This window comes from Dermacentor andersoni, chromosome 2 (assembly GCF_023375885.2).
Source record: "Dermacentor andersoni chromosome 2, qqDerAnde1_hic_scaffold, whole genome shotgun sequence".
In the NCBI taxonomy this organism is placed as follows: Eukaryota; Metazoa; Arthropoda; class Arachnida; order Ixodida; family Ixodidae; genus Dermacentor; species Dermacentor andersoni.
The window spans coordinates 95,225,646-95,241,943 of NC_092815.1; the positions used below are offsets into that span (position 1 = coordinate 95,225,646).

General features: G+C 41.6%; 1 protein-coding gene across 1 annotated transcript in view; it reads right to left on the bottom strand.

Moving 5' to 3' along the window:
• Positions 1–1,498: 1,498 nt before the first annotated feature.
• The window catches only part of Mfe2 (peroxisomal Multifunctional enzyme type 2), a 51,413-nt gene continuing 36,613 nt past the window's right edge, over positions 1,499–16,298 (bottom strand). Inside the window, exons 24-30 of the mRNA XM_050188435.2 lie at positions 14,923–15,117; positions 13,675–13,813; positions 10,111–10,241; positions 4,998–5,135; positions 3,885–4,026; positions 3,172–3,302; positions 1,499–1,799 (exon numbers count right to left, since the gene is read on the bottom strand). Coding sequence (XP_050044392.1) covers positions 1,713–1,799; positions 3,172–3,302; positions 3,885–4,026; positions 4,998–5,135; positions 10,111–10,241; positions 13,675–13,813; positions 14,923–15,117 — 963 coding nt within the window. The 3' untranslated portion in view covers positions 1,499–1,712. The remainder of the gene's footprint in view (positions 1,800–3,171; positions 3,303–3,884; positions 4,027–4,997; positions 5,136–10,110; positions 10,242–13,674; positions 13,814–14,922; positions 15,118–16,298) is intronic.

Sequence of the window (16,298 nt, forward strand, 5' to 3'; positions counted from 1 at the left end):
CTACGTCACTGAAAGACGAATGCCGAAAGCGGGCTGCCGCGCGAGTGCTATGACAGAGGAGACACTGGCCAGGAGAAGAGGCTCACTAGCTGTGGCAGGGCAGCGAGTGTAATCTGCATATTGTATTTAATCTTACGTTCTTCATGTAACATATGAGCATTACATCGTCGATAAAGGCAGTTGAAACGCGTAGCTCATTCACAGACAAATTTAACACAGGCAAAGCAGCGTATGGGTAGATTTGCCCATTCCTACGCTTTCGGATACTGCTTACTTCGTTGATTAATTTTAAAAAAGACGAAGATATTGCCTAGAATTCAGTTCAATGAACTGAGTGTCATATTGATCGAAACATAGTACAGTGCTGCCATCCATGAGGTCATTGGCAACTTCAAAAGGGCGCTGTGAAATACATTCACGGTGGTTTTATTTAGGCACCTTCAGATGGCGCTACACTACCACAGAAATTCGGCATTCGAGTAAAATACTATCATCATCATGACAGAGCTAGACTGGGTCCTCTTTGCTACAGTGAATAGAACATTCTGGTAACTTCTAGCTTGGCGGTCAGGCGACGTATTTTTAACGTCGCCAGTGCGTCAGCGTGTACAGACCATGCCGATACACAGTCGTAGGAAGATTTCACGATTGTGAAATGAAATGACATCCCAAAATCGCCTAATGATTTGCAATAACTTTATCACACACACACACACGCAATAATAAGGCCCTGGTTGTGAGACCAAAACGTTCGCATCGAACTAACAGTTGAGGACGTTAATGTACTTCATAGCCCAAAACCTACTGGTAAATTTGTAGGAATTGGAGTATTTTCATAATAAATCATTCCAAATTCCAATAGAAACCAGCAAATAAATGTAGATGCACCGTAGGCTGTCACAACTAGTAATTTATTGTCATCACATGAAAGGAAGAAGTCTCGGGTGTTGCAACTGTCTTGCTTTCCATGGAGTCCTGAACTGTCCTGTGGCCACAGAGATGCAAAATAACGGAATGGAAAAGAGGAACTGGATAGTTGCGATAAAAGTGGTAGTAAAGAAAATTATCAATTATAGCTAGGTGTGGCACAATAATCATATTGAAATTGCTACTTTCACCCGATTCGTTAAATAGCAAGATATGCAGTGTTGGGGAGCTCTCTGCCACTGCAGCAACTGCAAGTGATACTCATTTTGCTCTGCCTTGCCAATTAATTTTATTGTTACCACCTGAAAAACAGCATGCTTCAGGGTGTTTCCATAGTCATATTGTTTCGATTACCTCGGTAAATTTCAATAGGGGCCGGTGCAAAAATGGTGCGAAGAAAATTGTCCTCATTTATGAAGCAGATATTAGTTATAGCCTTTATGTGCACTTGTATGGCACACAGCACCACCTCCAGCTGTACTTCTTACCTCATTGGTCACGCAGAAATTCGTGCTCAAGCGAAGAATGGATACTTCCACAGCACGTAAAAATTGCAAGAACACAAGTGGGGTGCTTTAATGAAAAATAGTTTTATTCGTACATATGAAAACCTTAATGAAGCTATATGTTCATGGCAACAATTAATACTGTGCACATAAGTATATTCGACATGTTTTAATAAAGTCATTATAAAAATAAGAACATCAGTGCCACGCCATTGCATATTGCCCATCAGCCCCTAAGAATAACAAGTGTTAAGCTAAAATAATTATGATGGGTTGTGTTCAGAGCTTTGATGCAGAAAGGAAGAGTGGGTGAAGCTTGTCAGCAAGCTCCTGCTTTCCTTCCACCTTCACATATTTTGAAAATGCCTGGAATAAAGAGAGACCGAAAAATTGTAATTTCAACAAGAAAAGAATATGTCACAGGTACAATTGCAAGGATTACATTTTTACTCATCATAAAGTGCTGCATATCGCTACACAGTAGGCATCCTGGTATTCAAAAAGAATACGAGTGCAACCCATAAATAAAGCACTGTTACAAATGTTACCCACAATATAAAATGTGCATTATGACTAGAGGCTTGCATATATAATGTGTTGAATAAATCAAGTGGGCTGCATTCTGCAGTAAACTTAAATGGGCCTACTATATGCACTAAGACTGTTTCTACTTCAGAGCCGTTCCACACAACCTAAAACAGGTGCACTTCTTTGACCCTTGGAAGTGGTGACAAATGGTTGGGTAAAAAAAAGCACAGGTGACAGAATGGATCACCCATTCTTCTACAAAGGACAGCTCATGCAACAAAAAAAGACAGAAAGGGCAACTGACTGATGCAAAAAAAGAAAACAACAAAACAAAAGAAATATCACCAGCTGAGTTTATCAAGCAGAAAAGTTTGTTCTCTGTATGTACAAGTAGAACAACTGTGAGGCAAAAGCAATGTCAATGAAATAAATGTCTCCAAGTGGAGCACATGCTCTTATTGAAGAGCTACAATTACATCAGCAGCTGTCACTGGCAGCTTTTCTACTCCATTATATACATGCACACAGGGAGATGAAAGTAGAGAGAGGAGAGGATGTGGTCGCACCTGCCAGAGAACCCTCCACTGTGTCCTTGTGAAATCAAGTTCTAGTTACGTTACAAACATAGGTTGAAAAAATAAACAGACACTCACTCATACTCACACACTCACATTTTCGCATGCTATGTACCGTCATTCACGTTCCTACTCAGGCCCACTCATAGTCACCGACACTTGCTAATACTTAATGGCGCTCACTCACGCTCACACTCATCTATTCACACTCACCAAGGGGGGAGGGGCTATTCTGTAAGTGTCTACCTAGTGGACACGTCCATTTCATCTGCTGCTGAAGTGTTGATTGGCTGGGGGTGCCCGTCTTTTTCTGACGTGTACCCCAGCCCAGTCACTCAGAACTTCAGCAGCAGAGGAAATGGACATGTCCATTTCCTCTGGACACTTACAGAATACCCCTCCTGAACTCAATCACATGCATACAAATGTTGACTCGCACTCACTGACAGCCACTTCCATTTATACTCACGTTCACTCACACCCTACATCACTCACTAATGTTCTACTTCACGCCTGTGAAATGAACGTGGAGCGAGCATGAATCAGTACGTCTGAGTGAGTATGCCGACCTATGGCATCGAATGATCATGGCAACCACTTTTTTTTAGTTGTACTGTTTGTAGCTTGAGACTCACCACTTGGGGCATCACCCTTCCTGCCACAAGGTTTGCGAAGATATCATCATCCATGATTACAACGCAATCTGCAGGCTTGTCCTTGGGGCTTCCACGATACACAGCACCAATGCCATTCTTCAAGTCCAGTGCTAGAGCAGTGAAGAAATGGAACATTTCACATCTGGTCTACCATGCGGCGGCCGCAAGAGACATAACTGCTCGCTTAGAACTTATCACCTTTCTACAAACTAGTAGTTGCTGGTCCAACGTCCGGGTTATTTCCAGGTCAATGAAAAAATGGTAAGGTGTGCCACACACAGAAACATTATGAATTTCATATACGTAAACAAAACAGTTTGAAGGACTAAAATGTTTATAACATATGGCACCAACCAAAGTAATGCTATTAATGTCCCAGAGTACCGATTGTGACCTTGCATCTGAATGTTTGACCAGTGCAATTTTTCATTCTCTCTAACCTGTATCCATATGGTTTAGTAAATCATATGATTACATTAACCCTGGGAGCACACAGAGCTTTAACTGCACGAAACTCTGACTTAGGAAGATTTAAAATAATGTTTTATTGAACAAATGAACTTGCAAGCTCAACGAACGAAAGCAGATTGAGCCAACGGTGAACTAGCCCAGAATATAGAATGTCTGCAGTGACCAGTGCCTTTAGCTGCGAAGGAACGGATGAACAGTCAATTCCCCTTCTTCGTACTTACTCCACTTGCTCGCTTCTTTGCCATCCTTGAGAATCCGCCACTCATAAATGGCTTGCACCTTAGGTGCCAGATCTGGCAGGTGAGCCAACTTCTTAGTGAGCACAAAGAAGGCACAGTCACTCCAGAGCTCCTTGCTCAGGGGCTGCCGAAAAAAAAACAAAGGTGAAGCTAACACCGTGTGATCAATCAATTAACTCATTGATACGAACACCACTGACACACTATAGGCTATGAAGGACACCATAGTGGGGAATTCAGGATTAATTGCTACAAGTTGCGACTTGTCACAAAAATCACAGCAGTTAAGTGGTTAAAATGTAATACCACTTGTTTGTATCACGGCAGAAGTCTCGCCTGCTGCATGAAGTCATGATACAACACGCAAGCTGGATGTCCACAACTGATTGCAGGTGTTATGAAAAAGGAAGTCTGTGTCAAAAGCCAAATTCGGAAGCTGGGCTGTTCATGATACAAATGATTAGCCCATTGATGCCCAAGTTTTGAATCGCATCTTTCATGACAATATGTCTGCAGTTAGTGGTGCGATGGGACTAACCAGAGCTTTCCAAAAGACCTGTAAAGCTAGACACAAAGAAATGATGGATACATAAGCTGAAGATATGATGGTTTCTGCTTATATTTGAATACATGTGCATTGCTTTCAGGTTAAAATACAGAGCCCAAGACTTGTTACACGACATCTACCCAGCTGCTGTGACCTCTAAGTGATCCAGTGTGATCATTGTGCATTAGGCAAAAGAAGCAAGTTTGTCAGACACTTTCAGAATGAGCCACTGGAACCAGTGTTCCACCTTACGTGGTTCAAGACAGACTTGGAACAGTATAACCAAATCTGCACACCATGGCTCTGTTTCATATTAAACCCCTTTCTAACAAATCAGGAAAGGAATGTATTTTGGCAAGCACTTTGGATTTTGCCTTTTTTATATGCAGGCAACCACAGCTAGCAATCGAAGCAAAAGCCTCACAATCAGCAGTGGAGCACTGTAGACATTGAGCAACTGCAGCCCATCATAGTGGGTCTGCAGATAGCACAGCTAGTTACTAGTTTTCAAAGGAAAGTGTGCCCTTTTGTATGGCAACGTAATTTACCGTGCCATCCGAGAGGAGGGGGCTCATCAACTTCAATTCAACCACTCTTCCACTTTTCAGAATTTCTTGCCACAACAGGTTGAAGCGCTGTGTCAACATGATGTTGCCCCGGATCTTCAAACGACCAGTCATAAATGCCTGTGTCAAAGAAATAACAGCACAGTTCACTCAGAATATGCCTCTGGCATGATGACACCATTCATAACAATGAAAGTAAAAATGAATGTTATTTCCAGTGCATAGCTGGGCAATTGACATACCTTTTCCCAATTCTCAAATGCAATTTTCAACACTGCACTTCTGGCAAATTAACAGCAGCACTGGTTTTACTTCAAGTAAATACAAACCACGAACTGTGCATGCTAGCAATTGGTTTTCACACATGGTTTCATTATGGAAACGACATCTACATAATCAATCCTATAAAACACAGAAATTTAGCCCAGATTCGTTGTTTATAAAATTGGCTACACAACCAATAGGCTGGCAAACTATATTGAAAGTTATATAAAGTGTCTATGTACACATTGTAAGGCAACGTAGCAAGGCATTACACAGCCTCATTTCCAATATGCTTGCTAATATTGAGGGAAAGCTTAATTTCTGGCAAGGTTCTTTTATAACAGCTAATAATGCCTAAACAACGAATACAATATGACATCCTCTGTAGCACCTATGTATTTCTATATATGAAAGCAACCAGTGTGCTGAGAAAGTTCAATACATGCATTGCAACAATAGCCCAATAGCCAGCAAAGTCAACCATGGTCAACAATCAGTCCTCTTACAAGCAGACTGGTTCCGCAGGTACAATGCTAGGATAGGTAGCCTATTTGACATGAACACCATCACTGAAAATGTAGGTCCTGTGCTCGAACTATGCGTGCCTAGTTGCATCACCCAACACTGCATTCCACTACAGCAAAAGCTTTCACGCATGTTGTGGTAAAATCGTTCACATGCACAATTTTCATGCTTTCTTCTTCTTGCTTTCTTAGTTAACTGTTTCTAACCTCCTCTGAATAATGTTTTTCATTTGCATAGGCAGCAATAATGCTGATTTAGTGCTTGTGGAAGAACTTGTTAATGAAAAAAGAGCCTTACACTGTGTATGCAACAGGTTTCATTCTCTTGTTCGAATGCTCACTCTTCAAGTACTGATTGCATTGCCCTAAGCTGAAAGAAGGAGGCCAGAACCATTCTTTGATGTTTTTTGTTTCTCATACTGTCAAATGACACCCCAAATTTCTTTATCTTTTTATTGGTGATGTGTGCCCAAAAAAGTGAACGATTAGAGTTATTGTATAGGCTCCCTTTAGGGAGCCAGAGTTGCACCACTGTTTTCCACCTGCCGCTGTTTGCCAAAGGCCCTCACATGGTCAAAACGGTCTCCACCATGCTGCAAAGAAGCAACAATTTGCAGTCGTGTCTACACTTCGCAGGAACCGCTCGACAGAGTGTAATTGGCAGAGGCACTGTTATTATTTTTGCTTCTTCCTCGATGCTGCTGGTTGAAATATAGGTGTTTACAGGTTTCTTCTCAGTTAAATTGTAGAATCAATGTCACATGACACATTGATAGCTCTTGCAGTACGACAGGATGTTAAAAAAAAATCCATTTTTTTTTAAACGCGGTGCTGCAGAAGTTGCGCAAGCCCGTGACATGTAAGACGCATCAAAGTTGTGCGGGGGGGTTCAGTTCAGACAATGTAGGATTGCATCCAATTCCTCGTGTCATTCACAGGATCGTACTGTCCCATTGTAGTGACAAAGAATGATGCAGTGTCAAAACTACGAGTTATGAAATGAACTATTTATTGGGCGAACTTGTGCCCAGCAAAATAAGGAATACTCGAGTAGAACGATAGTGGCGAACAAAGTTGGCGATTGTTGAGAATCTGATCTGCGGGTCGAGCGTATCGGCTTTTATACATGACTTATCGAAGGTTCCAGCATAATGACTGGTGCTTGTGTGCCTTCCAGAATGTACTACACAATTCGCGTTGCACCTACAATCAGATCACAAAAATTTTGGTGACGATAGACAATGGATAGAACCACTTATAATATTCGAGAAACCTCAGGTACACAAATGCGCGTATTGCATTGAGCAATTACTTTGCACATTTGTTAGCCTGTCAAAGACAATCACCAGGAAAGGTAGCAAGTACACATGGCAGCTTGCCTACTTTACACACAAGGAATGATGGACGTGACAGTTCTGTTTCTTGAATATGTGCATTCACGTCTTTCAGCTGTTGTGACCCACGATCACATGCATGTTTAAGAAGAATTATAGGCAATCTATGAAAGCTTAGCATTTTATCTGAAGCTGTGCATAGAAATTTTTGAGCACTCAAAACCATAAATTGGAAAGGCTCGCAAATGTTGCCACCATTCGCCGGTATATGTGCTCGTCACAAGCTGCATTTTCAGTAATCATTAGATAATAAGGCATGCAGGCGTAAAATTCAGGCTCGTAATCATGAGGTGAGTGATCGACTGGTATCCATAAAATGATAAAGAATGAAAAGAAAGTGAACAAAAAAATTAAAAAAGAAAGCGAAAAAGCAAAAGCACTGCTGGCATTGCAGCTCGGTGCAGTTCCCACGCATACATGGAGTGGCTTTGCCGCATAACTTTGTAGCCCAAGATGACGTACCTTGGAGCAACTCTGGCTCCCTAAAGGGAGCTTATAGAGTAACTCATGAATGATCAGCTTGTGCTACCATCTGCTGTCTGAGAAAAAATAAGAGGGCCATATTCTGTAAGTCACTTCCAGCAGACACTGGTTTGCAAGAGGGCAGAACCCCCATCAATACAGTGGGGCATTGTGCAAGTCACACACATAGAAGTGAAAGTATCCTGGAAAGTTATCAGTCAAGAATAGGGCTCCAGGGAATATTATTTTTAATTTAGCATCCCATAATAAAGCAATGCAGCGCTCGAGTACATACAGTGCCACCCATAATGGCACCATGTGCTCAGACACCAGCACGTATTCAGACAAAGCAGATCACTAGCAGCAAATAACAGAATAATGTGTGCAGCCTCTTCAGTTTAGTGCTGCATTTCTGGTTGGTAAACGAATCCGAAAACTGTCTGAAAAATGCTATATTAACTGGCGGAGTTTTATGTCCCAAAAGTGCAACTTGGCTGTAAATAGGTGCTCCGGTCGATGGCTACAGATTACTTTTGACTGCCCTGGAATTAAATCTAAAGATAAAATGCTGATTTCTTCAAATAGAAGATTTAGGCAAAAAATCTTAGAATTGTCACAGTGACATGTCCCATTGTGGGTGCTGACAGCATGGCAATGCAAAAGTAAACCCTGGTTTATGAAAAGCTTGTGCCAGCTCCCGCAAGAGGCAGAGAATGTACTGCACCTTTTGCAAAACACCATCAAAGGAAAGAGACATCTCAAGAAGTTAGAAAACCAACCCGTAATTCCAAAGAACTATTCTGATGCCATGCAGTCACAATCCTAAGAAAAACCGAGAGAGTTTGGAAACATACAAAAAGGAGAACAGCAATGAAGTAGTAAAAACTCCCCTACTCATGTAGATGTTGACGTCGCAGTTCTTAAAGATGTAGAGAAATCAGAATGTTTGAATAGCTACTTCTGTTTTTACTCCTGCAATAGTGTCTTCTGCCGAAGAACCGATGCTACTCGAAGCGATAGGTGATATGAATGACATTGTAATCAGCGTTTGTGGCATTGAATCAGTTCTTCGAGGGCCTGACCCTCCCAAAGCTCGAACCCGGATGACTTGCCTACCTTCCTTTTCAGATCATGCGTCGTCTCACTATCCAAGTACTTAACATTAATTTTGATATATTGCTACTGGAGGCTTCTCTCTCTGATGATTGGAAAACAGGTATTGTCTCTTCGCCTCTTCAAAGCCACATTTCAAACTATCAACCAATATTGTTGACACGTGTTGCATGCAAAATCCTTGATCGTATTCTATACATGAGCATTGCAGCACATTTGAATTCTGATTGTCTGACTGCATCCTGCCAAGATGGATTCTGTGACGGGTCTGCTTGCATTACAAATTGAATGAAATTCAGACACAATATTGCATCTGCTTTAGATAAACAGCTTTCAGTGGAATGCATCAGAAAGGCATCCGATACAATACCCCTGTCTTGGCTCACTGAAAAAAAATGCTCAAATATAACATTCACCCATTCGTTGTTTCGTGGGTTAAAGATTTTCTGACACAGTGCCACCAGTTTGTTGTAAACAGGTTCAGTCATGCCCACAAGAAGTTTCATAAGGTGTACATCAGGGCTCCATCCTGGCGTCTCTTGTTCTTGTCGTACAGGAATAATATTAACGAAGCATTGACACCACAGTAGAGGCTCTTTGTGGATGACTGCATATAGGGTGATTCTGGTATGGAGGATGCCAACTTAATTCAGAATGGTCTTGATCAGATTAATTATTGGTGCACTAAATGGCTCATGCAGATGAATGTAATGGAACCAGTCAAATGCGACATCTACTCGAAAAAGGAACCCCTAAAATTTTTCTTGATTTGAATAATGATGTAATAAACAAAGCATAAATATTTAGGCATTTGGTACCCTGCAGAACTGCTATGGCAGCAACAGATTAACTAAGTAACTGCCAAGGCAGGAAAGATGTTAGGTTTTCTATGTTATAATATCTAAAGCATTCAATCAGTCCACATAAGTACTACTGTATAAAATTTATGTGCGGTCCATCCTTGAGTACGCCAGTGTAGTGTGGGACTCTCCAATAACGCACACCATCGATAAACTTCAGAGAGTACAGAATTGATGCACACGGTATGTGTCAAATAGATAAGGTGTAAATTTCAGAGCTAAGGAAAGCGTAAAATAGGAGACATTAGAAGGTTAAGCCCAAAGCTTTTTCATTCTATATACCATGGTGAGAATGATATACAAAGGGACAAGTAAATACTAAAGCTTCATTACTGATCCCAACGCATAGACCATAAGTTGAAAGTATGCTAAAAATCCTACAAGACAGAGTTGTTTAAAAGGACCTTTTTTCCCCAATAACTATTCAAGAATGGAATAGTTTGCTCCAGTGAGCCACTTTTATAGAAAGCACTTTTACCTTCTGTGGATTCAACTTTCCAAGCATGAGCTGAATCACATCCTCATCATCTATGGTGATGGCGACATCAGCCTTGATGCCTTTTGGAGGCCCCTTGTACAAATCTCCCTTGCCGGTCTTTAAATCCACAGCTGTAAATGCAGGAACCAGTGATGTTGTAAGCATCAAGAACGCAATTTCACCCACACAATGAAGCCATTGTAGCAAAAAGAAGAAAAAAAGAACAAAGAGGAAAGCAAACACAAAACGCAAGACTGGACACCACGGGCGCTGTCTGGCTTGTGTTCAGGGTGTTTACCAAGTTGACATACTTAAGTTGCCCCGAGTTTCCCAGGTTTTCCCCCGAGTGACACAGAACTTTATTTTATGTCAAGAAAGGCTGGGCACCCCATCGCCCGATGCTGTCACTCTCGAGTAAGCATTAAAAAAAAAAAAACTTATCCAGTTTGAATAGTAAGTAGCAGTGTTTATTTTATTCAAAATAGAAAACTGAAGGGAGGGGATAGTAAAATGCACAGCAAATAAGATATCTTTGAAAAGGAATAATGATAAAGCCCATTGTAAATCAAGTTGAACATTTTTAAATACAAATAAAAAGAGATGCATACATAAGCAAATATTTTCGAAAATGAGCTATCTATCTCTATCAAGTCATAGCAAGATTATTGGCATTAGGTCCGAACTTTGTCACAAGTGATATTTTCTCAGTAGCTGGAAAGTCAACCTGAACTGTCCTCACACACTCTCAGCCCACGCACAATGACTCCGTTTTGTGTTTCACTACTTTCAAGAGTTTATTTTGGTTTGGATGAGGTTCACCTGCACCTTTGCGTCAGCCAACACTTGGCTTTTTCAGCTCAAGCTCCTTAAAAACGGCGGCAGTGTTTTTTCCCCAATTGTTCCTCAATGCGATGGTCATTTCTGTTCTTGTCCTCGTTTTGCCGCGTGCCCCACGGACCATTCGAAGCATCCTCTTGGCCAGTTGTACAGTCAACGTCCGGTTTTACAGATTCCCTAGGAGCCACAAAGGCGTCCGAAAAATCAAATCGGGCAGTCTGAAAAAATGAATGCATGCCTTTTACTGCCCTTAAGGGCTCAAATCCTCACAGGCACGTCCGAAAAAGCTTATTAGGCATATCGGCTCTCGTGCTGTGACAGGAGACAGCAGGTGCACGCGTGTATAATTATGGAATACGTACTGTGTCCCGTCACAATTGCCCCTTCCCACGCTTGTTAAGCTTCACTGCAATACTTCCAGTACGCTTCACCGAGTAACATCCCTGTGCTGAGGCAAAGCTGCCATTCAGAAACCAGCATTATGCAACGCGCCATGCTTTCTAAGCTTTGAAGCCAATCGCGAGAATTACAGAGGTGAAGTCGGTGCCATTGCTGACAGCAGCGAATTCTGTGAATGAAAAATATGGCACCTAACGTCAAAAATTTTAATAGTGAACGACGAAGCAGCTAGACTTCACGTTGCCGCAGTGGTGGCTACGGCTGCCAGTGGATCTGCGTGCGAGAGCACTGGTTCGAGGCAGCGAGATAAAACGGCAGTATTGGCTTTGATTAATGCTGTTTCGGGCCTGCGGTTGTGGCAAAAAGTGCGGAAAATCGGACAGGGAAGGGTTCTTGCACCTGAAATTACAGACATTCTTATACATTGACTCTATGGTGCACATGGTGGTGCTGCGAAGCCGTCCCACATTATCGGGCATTTCCCAAAAATCGGGCTTCCGAAAAATCGGTCGGTGACTGTACACTGGCAACTCCTCAAGCCGACAACATGGCGTCAAAGACAATTCGTTGCGATTCCTCTCTTTTACTCGAGCCAGCAGTAGGGCGACTTTTGTTCCCTTCCAATAAAATGACAGCTAATTTTCCTTGATTGAAGCACAAATTTCCCGAGTTTTTCCAGACTATTCAAAATCCCTGAGAATTGCTGGTCTTCCCAGTTGGTAGACACCCTGGTGTTCTTCGTGTAAATTTTTTTTCTGGCTACAATGTCTTCATAGAGTATTAAAGAATGAGCCCATGAAAAAAGGTGAGGTGTGCAGACAGGACACAAGAGTAGAGAAGTGGACAACACGAATGCAGTCTTGGCCTTTCTTTTTATTTATGTGATATGCCTCGATTAGTTCGCATGCAGTCTGGCCCTGGCTTCTCCCCAGAATCCTTATCTCATTAAAAAGTGATGCACAGGGGCAGGCATTGCAGTGCACAGGCAAGTGCACCAATTCATCTTTCACTAACTTTTGTTCATGTTCTCTGGCTCGATCATTCATGCATCGTCCTGTCTGCCCTATGTAGGACTTGCCACATGCCAGGGGGATTTCGTGGTGCACAGGGGCAACGCCTGCCCCTGTACACCACTTTTTAAGGAGATAAAGATTCTGAGTAGAATCCAGGACCAGACTGCACGCGCACTGATGGAGGCATATCACATAAAATAAAAAAAAGGCCAAGACTGTGTTAGTGACACTTTCATTAGGTTGTTTCAATCGGAGATAGATTTTTTTATATTTGGTTGCCCCACTAGGCTGATGAGTAATCTTGTTTGCTGCATTCTGCGTATGTTCTATTTGTCTATATATCTCCACGGGTTGCCATGAATAAACCAGTTGACAGTTACTGCCCGTGTCGTTTTTGTGTTCTCTTCCGCTGTCCCTGTCTTTACTTGCGGTCAATATGATACAAAGTTATTTTAGGTTCACCTCCACAGTTTATGTCCACCACCTTGAGTAAATTGCCTTGGGCATTATACATGTGCCATCACAGGAAATAAAAAAATTTCATTCAGATAAAAAAAATAAAGCTAGTACAGTAACAAACATTTTGTATATGCTGGCTTACTCACAGCTAGTGCTCTAATAAAGGCATCAAAAGCTACACCTGCCTAGTTCACACAGCAGCAATTCAAGTTAACACTACATAATCAGCAGGGTAATGTCCATAGCCTATGTATCAGGTAGCATCTTTTTGTTTTCACAAAAATCCTGATGGCTGCCGCAATCACCAGCTCCACTTATAGTACCAGCAAAGCTATATTGCTTTCAGAAATGTCTGAGCTTCAGGGCTGCAGCAAAGTACTGTATGTCAAGTGCTTGTCAGGACAAACAAAAATATTATACATAGTTTTCCTACGTACTAGCTTCTCCTTCTTCAAATACATGCAATACTATAAACAGCCTCATTTTCATTGAGGTATAATTTTCACAAAGCTCCCACAGTCCGCAAATAATTGGCCCCATGAAGAAATTCACCTTGCAAGTTATATCTGATCTTAGGGCACCGTACATCCTTCTATTTCTGAAACTTGGTGCCAGCAAATTATTTCGGCAGACCAGCATGAGGCAGGAATGCAAAATATTGAGTAAGAAAATAAAAAGTTTGAAATATTTAAATGTGGCAAGGAAATTTCATTCCATATAGAAAGGCAACAGCTCATGCTCTATATCTTCACTGGTATCCTTGCCTCAAAATGTAAAAGCATGATCTTGGTTCATCACAGCATGCATAGTCATTAGAAAACTGCAGTTGGAGAATGGTGCACAGGTCAATACACACTCCACTCAGTGGCCTTCTTGCCATCCTTGAGGATGATCCAGTGGAAGATAGTTTTGACAATGCTTGCTATCTGCGGTTCCTGCTTCTGGTACTCAATGAAGATGCCAAAGATGAAGTCGGACTTGATTGTATTTGGGGGCTGCCGAAGAAATTGAAAAAGGATATATATTATTACGATATCATCGAGCGATGTTCAAGAGACGAGTCATATTCCCATAGAACACATATTCAACAAAATATGCCAAAAACACACGCATTTGACTTGACTGTACTGCTAGTATCCCAGGAAAGTAAGAAATGCAGATATTATATCAATGAACTTGTTTGCTGAAAAACACAGATATATAAACTATATTCATTACAGGGAAACTAGCAGCATAGCAGAAAGGCTATGACGATTGAAGGGTAACAATAAGTTTTTGTTACAAGACCATGTGTCACCTTTTGGCAAGATTCGTATACACATTCTATACTGACGGATGTGTTTTAGTAAGCTTTATTGCAATACAGATGTGTACTGTGGTGAGATAATTTAGCAAGCAAAAGTAAAGGTACTAATACCATCAAATGGAGGCTTCAGGGGAGCACTTGAGATTGTAATAAAGCTGCAATGCAGCATTTACAACGGTATCAGAGTGGGACCAAAGCAGGAACCCGAACTGGTAGTGGATTCCAGCTTTGGTGTCCAATTGTCTTTTTGGCATCTGGGAGACGCCATCAAAACATACTAAATAATGCCATGTTATTTACACTTAGTACTTGCGCCAATTCTAACTTTTCTTCTCCATGATACATTGTGTATGTTTCACCAACTTGCACAACTGTGCTGTGGCAAAGCTATTATGGAATGCAAGTAAGACCCCTGTTGTCGTTTTGCCACATGAACAAGCAGTATACAAACCTTTCAACAATGTGGAACCAGCACAGCATAGAGAAATTAAAGGGGGACATGTGTTTTAAATTCAAAATTTAAAGCAATCTTCATTCTTTGAGGTATGATGCTGAAAATTTTTTATATATGTAATGTTGAGTGCTTGTTCTGAATATGAGGTCTATTTTTGTTTACCTCCATTGGTTGTTATCTTATGCAAGCTTCCTTTAATCTTCTGCAACAATATTTAAACCAAAAAAAAAGGACCTCATTTTCGAAATAAGCACAAATTACATATATGTACAGGCTTTCAGCAGCATACCTAATAACGATTCTTGGTCCAAGACCAATGCCTCCCCTCACTACTTCCTGCTCACCTCATTTGGAGGTGGTGGCCTCTCCCCGTCAGCACTAGCTGCTGCAGCTGCAGCTGCCTCATTGTCCTTGGCCGACTGGACAATTGCAGCCAGCTCGTCCTCTGGGTTCTCCTCCTTGTCTTGCTCCCAGAGCTCCTGAAGCTTTTGGCTGGCCAGCACGTTGCCGGTGATCTTCATCTTGCCAGTCATGAATGCCTGTTAGCCAGCAAAGCACAGTCCCACTCTCTTCATTCAGCTTCTACCGGGCAAGACTAGCAAGCAGAAAACATGTGCTGAGACTGCTTTAGAGGTCACTGCAATGTTGTGTACTTTATAGCCTAGTGTATCTGTGAGAACATGACATTTTTTGCTTTCCACAATAACTAGCTTCAGGAAGAACCTAGCACTATTTCCCAAACAATGTGCAGGGTATGAGTGAACCAAGGTGTTTCTCCTTTTCAGTTTCAAGCTTTGAAATGTTGACGTGCTGAACCACTAGGCAACTTGGCATTGCGGAAAAGCCTACCTTTTGGTAACTACTAAAAGATGCAGCTAAGTTGCAGCTAAAAGATGCAGATAAGTTCAACCGGACGGGCATGCCCGATGACAATCTAACATTGATCAAAAAATTATGTTTTGTTGCCCGAGTGCCAAGGACAACCAAATCAATCTTTGTTTACAAGAAAAAAGTTTGTTATCACACACACAAAAAAAATAAGAAGCACCCGGCCACAAGTGCTTTTTAACTATTTTTTAAAATCTGAATCTTGGAAAGCCTGTTGTGGCTATGGCTCCAAAAATATTTAGAGATGGACTGCGGTAAATAGCATTGATTTTAACTATTTACCATTGAGTATCATCGCCATGATGTGGAGAAAATAAATTGTGGAAATAGAACATTGCCCAATATTGGCAATATTCCAGATTTTGTCCCTCCTCATCTGCGAAGAGCAATGTTTTCAATGTTTTCAATTTTTGTCAGTTTGTTGCCATGACCATGTAGTGTTGGCTCATTGCAATTTCCAATGTGCACTCCCCCAGTGATCAAGGCGCTACCCTGCAACCGCCAATAAAGAAATTCCTTGCATTCTGTGCACTCTGTTTCCAACAACCTACACACAGGACATGCACTTGCAAGCCCTATATGACGAACAAGCACTCCAAGTCATCTGACAATTCCCCAGTGTTCTGGCATTGTGCCCATCGACAGATTTTGCAATTCCTGCGCAAGAATGTGCCGAGTGTCTTCAGCCATAAATTTTCTGTTTTGCCAATCCTCACTTTCCGAACCCTGGAACATTTTGGTGCTGTAAAGAAAGGAACCTGCAACCACGAGCATGCGTAGACCCTGCATGTCACAGCAGTGATACCGTTTATTTGGTCACATTTTTTGCTTT